Source organism: Pezoporus occidentalis, unplaced genomic scaffold (assembly GCF_034315485.1).
Source record: "Pezoporus occidentalis ecotype Australia unplaced genomic scaffold, CSIRO_AGI_Poc_V1 ctg17, whole genome shotgun sequence".
Lineage (NCBI taxonomy): Eukaryota > Metazoa > Chordata > Aves > Psittaciformes > Psittacidae > Pezoporus > Pezoporus occidentalis.
This window is the reverse complement of record NW_026913531.1, coordinates 2,683,003-2,697,939: the sequence shown is the minus strand read 5'-3', so window position 1 is coordinate 2,697,939 and position 14,937 is coordinate 2,683,003. Positions and strand designations below refer to the sequence as shown.

Sequence of the window (14,937 nt, the reverse complement as noted above, 5' to 3'; positions counted from 1 at the left end):
GAAAAGAGGTTTTGAGCTTAGATATATCATTTACTAAAGCATAAATAAACATTAGGAAACAACAGAAATGTATAGCCACTGGAGTAGGCCATTTCCACAACTTACATTTGTTCTTTTCTCTTTCTTAAAAGAACATAATCATCATAATTCATGATTAGACCACAGAAAAGAATTTGGTACCAGAAGCAGACCTTAACTGCAAGAGAGAAAGCTAAGAAAACTAAAACTGGAAGTTCCTGCTCAGCTAAATGCTTAACTTCATTCAAATTTCATTTCCATAGCTGCCTCAGTTTTTTGAAGTTTCCAAAGTATCTGCTGTTGTGTTCATCAATACTTAGAACTGTGTTGAGTTGGCAATATTAAGCAGCTCAGCATATCCTAGATGCCTGAACATCACCTGAAGATCCCCTGTGTTACCTTAGCAAGAAACTTCATCTGGTAAGGATTCCTGGACCTCCCCAGGGTACCACTGCTGGGTCAGACCACGCAAACTCTACACCACTGCCTTCTTTCAAAAACAGACACAAGGACATGACTGCCTCTCTTCATCCAGTTCCTTCCCCACCGGACAGCTACTAGTTTACACTGTCCAAAGAGAAACGTCCACCTGGCAAGAGGCTACAAAGGACAAGGACTAGAAATTCACTGGGTCAAATAAAGGAAGAATGGTGACCACCCACTCACTCACCGCAGACTATCTGAAAGAGACAGTATTTGAAACAGGAACCAAAATCAGTTACCTATTTCATTTTCATTCAGTGACTCACCAATAAGCATTAATTTTGCATAGTAATGTGCAATGTAATTATTTACAGCACATGACTCAATAAAGCTGGAAATAATGCCTGTTGGAAACACAAACTGTTCAACATTATGTGCAGTAACTAACTGACCAACACTTAACTGAACCTAGATGTCTGGCTTCATAAAATGGTTTAAAGGTATTCCAGTAAGTTAGATTCCAGTGGTTTTAAAAACTTTCGACCCTAAAGTCAAAAAAAAACAAAAAACTTCCTGGTTATGGAAAGACAAACTCCAGTAACAGCAGTATGGTGTAAATATTTTACGCTTTTGAGGAAAAAAAAAAAAGAAATATAAGCTTAGTCTAGGTGTCTCAACACTAAATACATGGAACTCCAACAAAATTAATTCAAGAATGACTACAGATTGGTAGTTCGGTACTACATTCTGGTTATCAATTTTTTCTGTTGCTTATTGCTTTTTATGTGTATGTCTGTGTACATACAGACACATGCACACACCTCTTCAAATACTGGCAACTAAAAAACCCAGCAGCATGAACTCGTTAGCTTTAAATTGCTTTTGATAAAGCTTCCAATGGACTAACTGGAAAGAAGGTGTAAGTTTCTAGTCGACAGTTAATCACAAGAACAAAGTTTTGATTAAGTTAATGCAAACCAGTTTGCTACACTGTCAAATGCTCTCAGTAAGCCTACTTAAAGCTTGGTCCTGTCCATTAAATACCTATTATGGAATTAGTTAAAAATTTGAAATATATAGGCAACAGATTACATGAGGGTATAAAGCTTTCATCAACTCGCCATACAACAGGGGTTTTTCCTAGTGTTTCCCCACAACCATTTCACTATCCACCTTACAGTCTGTCATCAGAATATTATAAGTGCTAACAAAACACTTCTGAAAGCAGATTATCTGTTACACTGATCTTACACCTGCTATAGGTGTACCTATTACACCTTACTGTTTCCTCATGCTCTACCTACTCTTATTTACCCTGCTGCCTTCTTATATTATTCTTATGCCTACATGGTGAGAGCAGAACACTTTATTTCATTCTGCATTCACGCTTGCCAATCACAGAGTATTTTTTCTAAGTGAAAAACTTGGAGGTGACACAATATATACAACAAAAGCCAAGTATTTAATACCATGATAAGGTCTAACTATGTTTACATTCATATGACTGAAAAATAAAGATCAACTGTGAAACATTCCCCATGGCAAGAAGTTACAGGGAACAGAATCCTGAGGGAAAACATTTATATACACATTGATTTAGTTGGCAGTGCTGTAACTTACCTCACACATCTGTGTGAAATATCTGTATTCACATCAAGTGGAAGATCACAAACTTCAACACAAATTATCCAATTTAATACACGTGGCTCAGGAAGAAGGATTTAAATTTACGAAGTGCTCATAAGAAGCTTCTGCACCCGCCAGAGGGAGCTACTGAGGAATTATGGAATTGGTACCACTTCAACAGATTCTAAATTATTTCATAAATTGATCCAACAATTTTAAAACTTCAGCCTGCATTCCACATGCATATGTTTGAGTCACCTTGAAAACTGATTCTACTAATAAAAAAGGGTATTTAAAAGACATCATGAAGCATTAATCTGAAATTCATTAAACCAATGATCTGTATTTTAAATCAGAATTAAGAGTTGCCTAATACTTACTGATTCAGGACAACGTGCTTTTCAAGGCATTTAATCAATAGCTTGCTATCGCCATGATGAAAGTGAAGAGCTGGTAGTTTCACGTCATCTTTCAGACAGAACACCACATAAGACCATCCCATGCCTTCTTTGTTTTGTTTGATTGACTTCAGATCTGTCAAACTGAACACGAATGACCACTTGCTTTCGCCATTTGCATGAGCTGTAGTATCTTGAAAACAAAATGACCACATAATTTTGACTTCCAGCGTTAGCAATTACAAATGCATTGTATCTGTCACTGTTCCTAAAAAACAAGCACAAAACCCAGCATTCATTCTGATGATGAAATGTGTGCCATAACTACTGTAACTGCTATTTCTGGATTCCCCTCTGTGCCTCCTCACCTTTTAACAGACTCCAAAAATAAGGGGCAAGTAGATCAGACTGCTCCCCTAAAGCTGTGCCTACAGTTTATAAAAGGATCCAGCAGTTAACACACAACTGCTGTATCAAATTCCAGCAGAAAGATGAATCCCACCAGCACCTCCACCAGGTAGTACTGCTTCATCAAACTAAACATGGTATACATTACAATACTGTGTGCTACATATTGGACACAGTACAGGTGATATGTGGTAAGACAGCTACCAAAGCAAGGGAGAAGGAACTGAAAATCTCACTACCCACTCCTCTGTCATACTGTGCAAGCATACATACACTCCATGAGAGACTGTACATATTCAAAAAGAAGGGATTACATTTTACTTTACCAGAGGACACAAAACTGCCAGCATGCCTGCAGGGAACCTGACCCTCCGCCCCCCCCCCCACCCCCGGCCTGCCCCCATCAAATTACAGCAACTGGAAATGAGAAGCAGCAAAGAGCATAATCCAAGTCGGTAGTGATCACTGACACTCACTTTGGATGAAGATGTACTCTAACACCTGAAGATGAAAAATCAATACAAACCAGTGGCATAATAAACCATCTTATGCCTGACATAGATGCTGATTTTAGCTTTATATTGTGCTCGCACTAAAAGCTCCTCTCAAACACAGGAGCATTTCAGGAGCAAGGACTGTGCTTTACCTAAAACCATCAATAAACTAAAGTCCAAACCCTGCACTCACACATGACATAGATGACATTTAAAACCATCACAGCTATGGTGAGACAAGCACAATGTTCTCCAGTTGCAGACTGAGAAATAGTACAGTGAAAAGAGAGAGAATCAGAGGGGAAAAAAGATTATTTGAGAATCACTGCCCTTTCCCCAAACATGTCTACTGAGACACTGTAACAAAAATGATGTAGCCATAATATTATTTTGCTGAAGTAAAAAAGACCATATAAAAAAGACCCACGTACCACATGATTGTACATTCCATCTCCCCCTGCGGTTGCAGCATGGAAAGGCATTTGAGTAGTAAACCACTTACGTTTTCATTTTCCTTTCTAACATGACATCTAGATCATACCATTTATTTGAAAGAATGCGAGAGCCCAACGCAGGTAAAACTGCTACATCATCTAATGACTGTCACAGCAAGAAGTTAGCTCTAACATTTATTTTCAATACAATTCTCCACCAATTTAAACAAAAAGGAATTAGAGGCAGATGGCAGATATTCCACAGTGATTTTTTTTTCACCCAAAGATTAACTTCATACTGCAAACAACAGACAGCTTTTCACTTCCTAATAAAATTAATTTTATATCTAAAAAGCAATTATTCACCTAAAGTTACCATAAAGTAAAAACAAAACCAAACCCCACTTATATCTTAAGTACCTCCATTTGAATGAGGTTTCTTTTTAAAAGAAACTGTGGTGACCATGTCCCATTCTGCTTCATAACTACTTGGCCGGTCAGCTCCTCGGGAACATTTTTCTTTAGGAGTTTGAGTCCACTCAACAACAGAACTGGAATCCTGAGGAGGGGGAGAGAAAAAAAAAGAAAAAAAAAAGGCATGAAAATTGAGCTAGTTTCTCAGCTTTAACAAGAACAAGCATCTCCATTTTCACAAATTAAAAGAATCTGTGGTATTAATATCCTAAGAAACACGATACAGTCAATACAAGAAATTTGGACTTCTGACTAAGAGAAAAAATTTACATAATAAATTCAACATGGTACTGAAATATCCTAGCCTCTCCTGCAGATTTTACCAACACAACAAACCTTTTATTTAAATGTAAAACTGACATCTTTCTTCCTTAGTTGCATCCTCTTAATATTGCTGAAATACCACACATCACTGCATCTTAGAACCCACATACACTTCAATTTTTATTTTGCATTAGAACAGTACCTCTCTGTTTTCAGTCTAATTATGAAGAGCAAATCAACATAGTAGATGTGGGGGACTGGTGACTGTGATACACACATTCATTTGGTCTTTACTATTCATACAGATAGTTCCCTTCTATTTTGTATGTGAATCAAGTAGAACATAAATACAGTCACCTACACATGTACAGCAATAACCTGAACTGGGCTGTAGTCCACAAATGATTCCTACACATAGCTATTAATACCAGTGATAATCACATTAATAGATTTTTGCTTCCAGTTACAAGATCACCTATGCATAAGTTAATACAAAATAAAATCTCTGGAGAAACAGAATGAAGAACATCGATAACTAACAAACATACCTTTCCAGCACAGAGGATATTAGAAGTATCCAAAGTATCATCCAGTGGTCTCCAGTCTACTATTACTTCATTTTCCTACAATACAAACCATCATAAAAAAATTCAATACTCACAACAAAGCTGCCTGTGTGTCAGATCACGGTACAAGTGACGTATATAAATACACATAAAAATTATGAAAATTAAATTTTCATAAAAAATTAAACATTACATGGTGTTTGTTCATTTATGAAATCTTATACTTAAAAAGATACCCAAGATTTCCCAAACACATTGTGTGCTTCACCAACAAACAGGTGAAGCTTCCATAAATGTATTATTCAAGTACCTTTTCTATGACTCGTAGTACTCCTGACATTAAGTTGTCTTGGTCATCATTTTTTCTGCAGGATGAATGAATGAAAACTCCTTCTTGCTCATACACAACCTATAACAAAGCGAGCAATGAAAAAAAAAAACCCAAGTATTTTAATTTATCATCTTCACTCACCTACATAAGTTGAGCACCTCTACCTTGTTAGAGGATGTGCTACCTTTCCTTTCTTCCCACCCCCAAGATCTGAGTCTTTCACTTGAATCAAGAAAAAGTAGAAAATGGAACTCATTAAACTTGCTCTCTAAGCAACAATTGGACTATTATTACTTCACCACGAAATCACAAAAAATACATTCGGTACCTGGTATTTTTTAAAGCAGCAGGCAGAGGTTCATACGGAAATACTACACAGCTTGTAAAACATTAAAAGGCCTTCTTACATAGTCTGCCATTCCCCCACTTGCCATTAAGCATGTTGAAATGATAACCATAATTTAAATTAAAAATGGAAAGTCTGGTGTACAAAAGATGAGCTCCACAGAAATAAAAAATTGCAGCCTTAGATTAAATAATGGCCCGATCCTACATTCTTTGCCTACATGAATGGCAAAGGTTCCATTCCAAAGGCAGAATATGTGACTGTCAGCTAAAAGAGGCTTGTAGGAGTACATGCTGCCCACATAACTTCTGTATCTAAGCATTTACAAAACTCTTCACAGTATTCTTAAAAAAAAAAAGGAAAAAAAAAAGAAAAATCAGAGATTTCTTGTCTATCAAAATTCAGCAGGCTTCAAAGCTATATGCTATACATACTATTAAAAGCTCTATAAACAATGTAAACGGGGTCTGTTTTTAACAACTCTAAAAGAAGTATGAAAAGTCCCTAATATACCAAGCTTAGATTTTGTAGAAGTTAAATGCATCAAATAGTAACAGTAATTTTTTTATAACCACGTTAATTTTCAAGCCAAGCTGCAAGCACCTCCTCAAGAATTACATATTTTTTAAGGCAAAACCTAATAATACTTGACTAATCAGAGACAGATATTATACTTCTTTAGTACTAACATACCAGTATCTCCTTCTGAACTTACTTGTTCGTCCGCTTTTTTAAATTCTCACATTTGCAGTCAGGCCACTAAACTAAAAGTTTAGGTATGTAAGCTTAACTAGCCAGACAAGAATACAGAGCTTAAAAATACCAATAAAAGCCAGTTAACTCATCCTTCCAGTTGTACATTTACTACTTCTATTTCTCTTCACTTTACACAATTCTGAACTGTTCTGTTTAATCACAAAAATACCACTTCAAAGAAACCTCTAGAGGTCACTTAGCGTAATCTCCCTCTTGAAGGATTATTAACATCAAGTTACCTTTCAAATACTGGAAACCTTCTTTCCTCTTCTCCATTACAGGTTTTTGATCTTTTCTATCAAAAAAATATTGTCTCTCTATTTCTACCAAATACTTGTGATTATGTTCAGTCCCTGTTTAAACAGGGCAACTCTGGAATTTATGCAAATTTTCCCTTCTGGCTATTTGGACCTAATTTATTACCACAACTAGTCAGAAGTATCAACAAAAGTGATCAATCATACATATCTGTATCAGAGTTACACTGACAGAAGTGGATTTCTGCCAACAATGTTTGTAAATATCAAAGAGTATGCCTTCTCAGTCTAGAAGGTATGCAGTCTAGTAACTGGTTTTATTATTTTCCATCCATTAATTTCTCAGGATAAACATTTCCTTTCGAGGAAACAAAAACATGTTCCCAACACTACAGCTGTCATGCAAATGAAAAATTCTACACTGCTCTTCATAGCAGGTCCCTGCCCCGTGCTCCACTAACACAGGAGAGAAAACCAAAGAAGCAAGAACATGCTTAGAAATTTGGAAGGTATCCGTAGAACAGAGGCCTTCTCACAGTGCAGGTGATTGAGCTGTTACTCAAGAGAAAAAATTCTCCAAGCTTGAAAGGCCAGAAGGCCAAGCTGTTGGGATTTATTCTTAACCAGTAACAGGTGCAAGCTTGTATTTACTTTTTCCAACTGTTATGAAGCATTTCATACAACTGAGCTTTAGAAGTGCCTTTTTTTTTTTTGTATCACTGAAGAAAAACGTTAAGTCACACATAGATGGGAGTCTCCAAGATGCAATAATGGAACTAATTTGAAGAAAAACATAGCATTAATCTGACAAAGTATTACCTAGGAATTGCTTTAAGAGCTATTCCCACTGCAAAACATTTTGGAAGTTAGCATTTTTGAATTACCAAAAATATTGAGCTGCTCTGTTCAGCATTACTTTGTAAGATAAATCCACAACTGAATTTGAGACTATGATTTTATAGTGGTAGTACCTGAAGATTAGCTACACTGGGCAGCTGTATTTCACACTGTTCTTAAGCTGAAGAATCAAAAATGCACCTTACAGTAAAATGTAGTTTGTGATAGATTTTTGTTTTCTGGTATTAAAGCACTGACCAAGCTATTGGTCAATTTAAAGAGGGGAAAGTAATGTTAAATTACATATACAAGTACTAAGGAAAGTATCAAATTGAAAGACAATACACTAACAGCTAGATTTGAATAAAGAAACATCCATCAGAAGACAACAGCTGTAACACTGTATAGCTCAAGCCCACACACCATGTGGCCCACAAAGGTATTTTCGCTCAGTGCCTCAGCAGCCCAACAAACCAGGCAACAGCAGCATACGCTGCCACTTGCCTGAACAGTAGGTTACTGCAGAACATGCAAGATGAGCGTCTTGAAATAAGATGTGGGAAAACAGACAGCAAATGTTGGAGGACAACAGAAGCATCATTAGAATACTAATGACTTGTGTAGGGTGTGCACGCAAAATATATGTAGTGAGATCCTGGCACATATGAAGACAGTACAAGGAGCTAGATATGAGCAGGGCAGGATAATGAAACCTTTGCTCCCTTATTAGCAGTTAAACTAACTACAACCCCCCCTAAACCTGACTAAAACCAGCATCACCATTACCTGTCAACACCCCCTGCACAGGGAAGCAACCCGGTCTTCTTCAAACATCAATTAACTTTCTGCCTTCAGAGACAGAGGTCTGTAATCTAGAAAGGCCTCACTATCCACTGTGTGAATCAATTCAAGGGTTTTAAAGAACATTATCTGTTCAGTTAGTCAATTCTGCTCCTTGTATTATGAAGCAGCAAAACACACTACTGGCTCACCTTGGTTTTGTACTATTCATTATTTCACGTATTTCATCATGGTTTCTCTTCCAAAGGTGAGAAGTAGGTAGAGTCAAGCTCAATCTTCCATTTTCTTTTCCTATGATTAGAGACATCACCCTTCCTCTAAGTCTACACAACATCAGTAAGTCCATCATGAAGAAAAAACAAGTTAATGTTAATAAGGCCAGATAAGTTGACAACTAGGTAAGTTGACATGTGCCTAGGATTTTAATCAAAACCCAAAGGTATTCCTCACCCCAAATGCCTTTCCACCCTTCCACCCAGTAAGAAACCTGTGCTCTGCACAACGTACCAGTCATGGAAACGGAACTCTAGGGAAGAAAAGCAGCATATGTTGCTTGGACACTGAGACCAAAAAGGCTGTAAAGCCATGAGAACCCTAACTACAGATTTAAACAAAGGTTGATTTGTTTTCTTCTATTTCTATTTGCAAACATCTGTTGAACTCTCCAGAGATTAATGTTCCTCAGGTTTAGCTGTTATCACATACATGAAAGCCAGACCCTACTGGTCCCACAGCAAAAACACAAATGAAAAAAAAACCAGCAGTTTTTGTTAAAAGCACACATCAACACAACCAAAGGAAAAGGAGATGTAACGTGACAGAAGCTAAACAATTTCAAAGTTATTTGATTTAAAATTTTAATTGTCTTGCAGCTGTACATGTATCAGAATTACCCAAAGGTTTTCAGACCTCTCACGAGCTTAAAGCTAGTTCTAATGCAAAAAAAGTTTCCAGATTTATTCATCTATGGTATCCTTAAGTTCCTCAAATGCCACAAATCAGAAGCATCACTACCTTATCACTGGAAAAGCACTCAGTTGGCAACTTTTTTCTATGAAGAAATTATGGAGGAATTAGGAACAAAAAAGTTTGTATGACTTAAGCATTCCTCTTTAATAAATTTGAAATTTTAAGTTTTCATTTTTTCAGATATGTTCCTGAGCAGTTTATGTTCATATGTCTTTCTTGCTTCTCAAGCAAGTCCATGCTTGCAATATGCAAACATAAATTAAACCACATTTTTCCAGCTCTCTAAATTAGACCTATTGCCTATTTGATCCAGAATCCTACCAAAAGCTAAAAATTGATGCAAGAGCTTCAAATGCTGCTAAGCCACCTTGACCTCGGTTTTTTCCACAGGTGCAACAGAAGTCAAAGGGAAAGTCACAGCTCATTCTAGTCAGACATTAACAGCACTGTGCCACACGAGACTGCAGCTATTCCATCTCATACACTGGCAGAGGGTCTGTAAAATCAGGGAAGTACAGCACAAAATTCAGGAAAGCTGCATGAAGCAACAGCTGTCTACTCACCAACCATAAAAAAAAAAGAAACAGAGGGAAGCGGGAGGATGTAGGCTTAATTTACATGTCACGGCATATGCTAGGTTAAGTTCTGAAAAACTGATCAAGTATTTATATTCTATGTCCAGGAGAAATTAACTTTAAGACCCACTGTTGTTCCACTAATGCTTTCTGAGAAATAAACTGTATCATTCTTAATACTGTAAGGACACCGCACGGACAATTCATATCTCCAGCTCATTGTACTGCTTACAATGAGCAGTCAACAGGCAATGTTTGCAGCTCTTTGTTGCCAAGGACATAGGCAAGCAGAAGGCTTTCAGCACAGTACATCAACAATTACAATATATGCCAGAAGACAAGCAAAGTTTGGGGATTAAATGCTTGTTTTGACAAGCCCTGTGCTACCAGCCAGTGAAAGACAATACTGCACACAAAGACGATAAGATGTAGGCAACAAAAAAGGAGAGCTAGGATCTGGAGCTACCATAGAACAGCCCCAGGGTCCTGCCCTCCTTACCCATGTGTCTCCCACCCTGCCTGTGCTGGGCACCTAAGTACAAGCTGATATCACGTCCACTGACTGCTCATATATTATGCTCTTGCTCTTGCAAGTATCATAGTTTAGATCTGTGCTTTAAGTTAGAAGAAATACAACTCAATTTAAACAATTTGCATTATGTTGCTTTAACTTCCACCTCCATCACTGGAATAGTTTTGGAATAGCTAAGGTTTCCCCAGAGCTTATTCACATATCTAGTGCTGAACTGTCACTGGGCATGTCAAAGTATCTAATACATCAATAACCTGCTTTCAAGGAGCAGATACGGGCACATTTGAGTGCTCTGCAAAGCATGAAGTGAGTATTACCTGACCAATGTGACTTTTTCTGCTCCACAGAAGATATGCTACAACTTCTGGGGAAAATACTACAAATATTGTTCACACTGTGAAAAATACGAGAAAGCTCACACCAGGAAGCACATATGATAAGAAACATTTCCTAATTAACAACAGTAAGTTTTCAAGTTCTACCTGAGGTGCATTGACAAATGAACCCCAAAGTATTACTGCTACTTCTGCAATAGGGGGATACCACTGAAAATGCAAGTCTATTCAGGGTACCAAGAGTACGGGTTTGAGGTGATAATGCAATATTTCTACTGTGAAGACTTCTGCAAGAGAAATCTTTAATGAACAGAAACAGAAAGAATATACAGAAATTTCAGTTATCAGTAAACTGTTTTACATTCCAGCATAATGAAGCTTTAACTTAATTCAGAAAACACAAAGACAGGTATAGGTTTTTGTTCATGGAGAAAACCTGTGAAATAGAATATATTCAGAAAGGATTATTATTCTGTATATAGTAAATTATAAAGGCTGAAAAACAAGTCCTTAATAAAATGGCATAGCAATGCATAGTATACGAGTCTGTGGCGCCAAATTTTATTGTAAGGTGCAGCAAGACACTGCCTAGCACCACAGAATACATATATCTCTAAAATAATCTGCTGTATCTATGCCAACAGACTACCTGAAGGATGCAAAGCTACTTTTAACAGATCATATTTGAAATCTCTTTGCTGGTCCTGGCTATAAAAATAAAACCAAACCACTCAACAGCATACACACAAGCATACAACACAACTCACCCCCCCAACACCACAATATTTGCAACATTATTGTTTAGTAATAGCTACACTGCTACTCAAACACTTCTGGGTGCTGAAATCTCCAAACACCTGAGCTTGTTCAGCCATCTAAAGCTCTGAAGCTTTAACTTCAAGAACAAGGACACAGGCAAGTGAAAAATAACTTCTCTGACAGCCCATGTGTCAATTGGTAATTTGAGAAAGATCTGACAGACCATGTGCCAAAGGCACTCTGAACTCCAAGAGCATAAAAAAAAAACCAGTACTGTCTTTAGACCAGCTGTAATAATAGGCTATACACCAACAGACTAAGACAGAAGTTTGCACTTCTCCTCATGCACAACTTCAATCTCATTTTCTAACACAATTTTGTATTATAAGGGTGAGTCCAGAGTCAGTTCTCTGAATTAAGGACACTGCCATTTGCTAAGCAACAGAAAGAGAAAATAAACCTGTTTTCATGCATAAAGCCAAAAGCACTGAAAATAAATGACCTTACTGTCAAGTCACTTGCAGAAAAAAATGACAACTCTAAGAAAGGGCAAAAAATTGAAGCTCAGACTGTTCTACTGCAGATGGGCATTAGTAAGGAATGAGTCATAACTCCAAAACTCAACAGCATTAACTTAAGTTTTTTGGAACCAAGCTAAGCATATAGAGAAAAAACACTGAAAAGGAACCTTCCAAGATACAAAACAGTAAGAAAAACCAAACAAAACAAAAATTCTAGTAAAGCAGCAAACACAGTTATGTGAGGTAACCGAATTTATAATTCATATGGAGCAGAAACCACAGACAACATGAAATAGCAGAGTTGTGAATCCCTTGATATTGGCAATGTCTGGGAAATTAAAAAGAAGTGACAGAGAAGGGGAAGGCCATCAGGGTAAAAAAAGTAATAGAAACCACTTTACATGGTTTGCCGAAGCAAGATTGCATAAAAGCTAAGACACTGCAGGCTATCACTGCTGTCTAATACATTGCCATGGGAATTTCTGTAGTATTTTGCAGAAAAGAACATACACATTAAAACAGATTACTTTCAGGTGTAAGATCAGCCAAATGAGATTAAAGCACCCCATAAACCAATGCCTGCCACTCTTTCAGAAAACTATCACCTGAAACACCTCCCTGCACAACACGGCACAGTCAGAAAGAAAAGTGTTATTAATTTAGGACACCCATAGCTTGGAAACACACAGAGTTGCAAAATGCCTTAAGTGAGAATGCCAGGTCTGTAGCAATTTACACTGTGTTTATTTCACCTGCACTGAAGTTTCACTAATTTGTGAGCACTTCTAAAATCCTGCTGCCATCCAAAGGAACGATTTGTGATCCAATGTGCTCCCTAGACCAACAAAAAACCAATCCAGCCAAAAATAGGCATACAAAGGTTTATGTATTATTTCAGCTTGCTAAATCAAATCACTGAGAGATCAAATGAGAACAGCACTCAAGGGAGCAGAAGTGCAACACACAGGTGGGGAGGAGGATGGAACTGCTCCTACTGAGAGCAGTGAAACTTCAAACCAGCCCAGCCACTACATGAAGCTTGAGAAAACACAACTTTCTTTTTTTTTTTCTGTACCAAAAGACACATAGCAAAGAATGCTACTGAATTAGAAGTTATGTTAACAAATTGCATTTATATTGTGGACGTGGAATAATTGAAACGGAGTTTTGCAATATCTTAGAGATTTAGCTTCAGGCAAACAGCCTTTTTTTTTTTAAAGGAACAATGAGTACATACCAAATTCACAAACAACTAATCCACAGTAGGTTTAGCCTCTGATATAAGCTATCCTAATATAGCCGCTTTCAGGAGAAACCTCCTGAAGAAAATCCTGATAAACTACAGGAGGAAGGGAAGCTGCAAAATGAAAATATTTACCATCATTCAATAAACTGCTGGGCTGAGATTAAAATGGGCAAAACCAGAAAAGTAACTTCTCCCTGTATACATAAAAACTGGGCATGCACAGGTAGAAACAGCTGGGAAAACAGTAAGGCTACCTTTACATTAACTGTACCTAACAGCAGTAAAGAACTTTAAAGTTGTAACAACTCCAGCTGAACAAACTGCCTGCTCCACCAGTTCTGGTTGGAATGGAGATGGCAAACTGGCACAAGCAAGATCTCTACTGAATTTTCCTGCTAGCTAAATGCACTCCTCAGCACCCTCCGAGAAGCACAGACATAGGTAATTACTTATGTTCTCCTATGCCGAAATCAGCACGAGCTGAAATGATCAGTTGCTGCCATATGCTGGACAAGTGAAACTGAAGACTACCACACTCTACTCCTGCCTACACACAGTCAGATGCTACACTGAGATTTTAAATCCTAGATAGAAGATCCACATGCTCGGGAGGCCAGCACTGCAAAGTGACACTTTCAGGAGGTGGACTTACGGAATAAAAATATTCCTACAATAAAACCACACGGACACAACTCGGATCTGCCGGTGGGAGAGCAAGGAGGCAGAGAAAGTTGCCAGTACCTTCTCCTGTGACCTCAAAGCAGGACTGCCACCTGAATCCTTGTCAAGCGTTACTGTTTCATTCAGGAACACTCGGCAAGGATCGGCGGCATGCAAAAATCTTTACATTCCCAAACTACCTTACTGACACGGCTTTATATCCACCCGGGGAGAACACCCGCACACTGACAGCGCGCAGGCCACGAGAAACGCCAGGAACATCTACGAGCACCTCCGGGACACGCGGCCACGTAGACGGGACAAGCCTCGTTCCCCCACCCCGGCCTCAGAGCCTGCTCTGACGAGACTAACCCTCGGCGCCAAGGCTGTCCGACTCCGCCTCAGAGCGGCCTCTTCCTACACCGCGGACGTCCCTCCGCGCAGCCCGGGGGCGAGCTGGGGCAGCAGCAGCTGCGACAGGCCCCAGGCAACGGCCCGAGTCCCACCCGAAGGCCGCGACCCCCTCCAGCAGCCGGCGCACGGCGGCGCAGGGGGTTCACGGCCTGCCGTCACCGCCAGGCCCGCCAGAGGGCGGGACCGCCCGCGTGCGGAGGAGTGAGCCCGGGCCCCGTAAGAAGACCCCGCGTCCCGCAGGTAGGGCAGGCCCTCACCAAGCCACACAGCGGCCCAGCCTCCCCTTCCCGCGGCTCCCGCCAACCAGGACGACCGCAGCCCCGGTGTGAGGGGACCGTGCCGGGGGCGTTGCGGCCCGTTAGCGTCCTGAGCGCTGCCTGGCAGAGGGAAAGGGTGGTGGTATTTGCCTTCCTTGCTCTTTTCCTTCACGGAGCTCCCTGCGAGACTGGCCCCCGCTGGGCACGCCCTTGGCCTAGTGTCCGCTGGTTCTTCT

General features: G+C 39.2%; 1 protein-coding gene across 1 annotated transcript in view; it reads right to left on the bottom strand.

The window, feature by feature from the left end:
- Positions 1–14,347, bottom strand: part of TBC1D15 (TBC1 domain family member 15) — a 32,559-nt gene extending 18,212 nt beyond the window's left edge. Inside the window, exons 1-5 of the mRNA XM_062613753.1 lie at positions 14,323–14,347; positions 5,416–5,514; positions 5,088–5,162; positions 4,222–4,360; positions 2,448–2,658 (exon numbers count right to left, since the gene is read on the bottom strand). Coding sequence (XP_062469737.1) covers positions 2,448–2,658; positions 4,222–4,360; positions 5,088–5,162; positions 5,416–5,445 — 455 coding nt within the window. The 5' untranslated portion in view covers positions 5,446–5,514; positions 14,323–14,347. The remainder of the gene's footprint in view (positions 1–2,447; positions 2,659–4,221; positions 4,361–5,087; positions 5,163–5,415; positions 5,515–14,322) is intronic.
- Between the last annotated feature and the right edge of the window lie 590 nt (positions 14,348–14,937).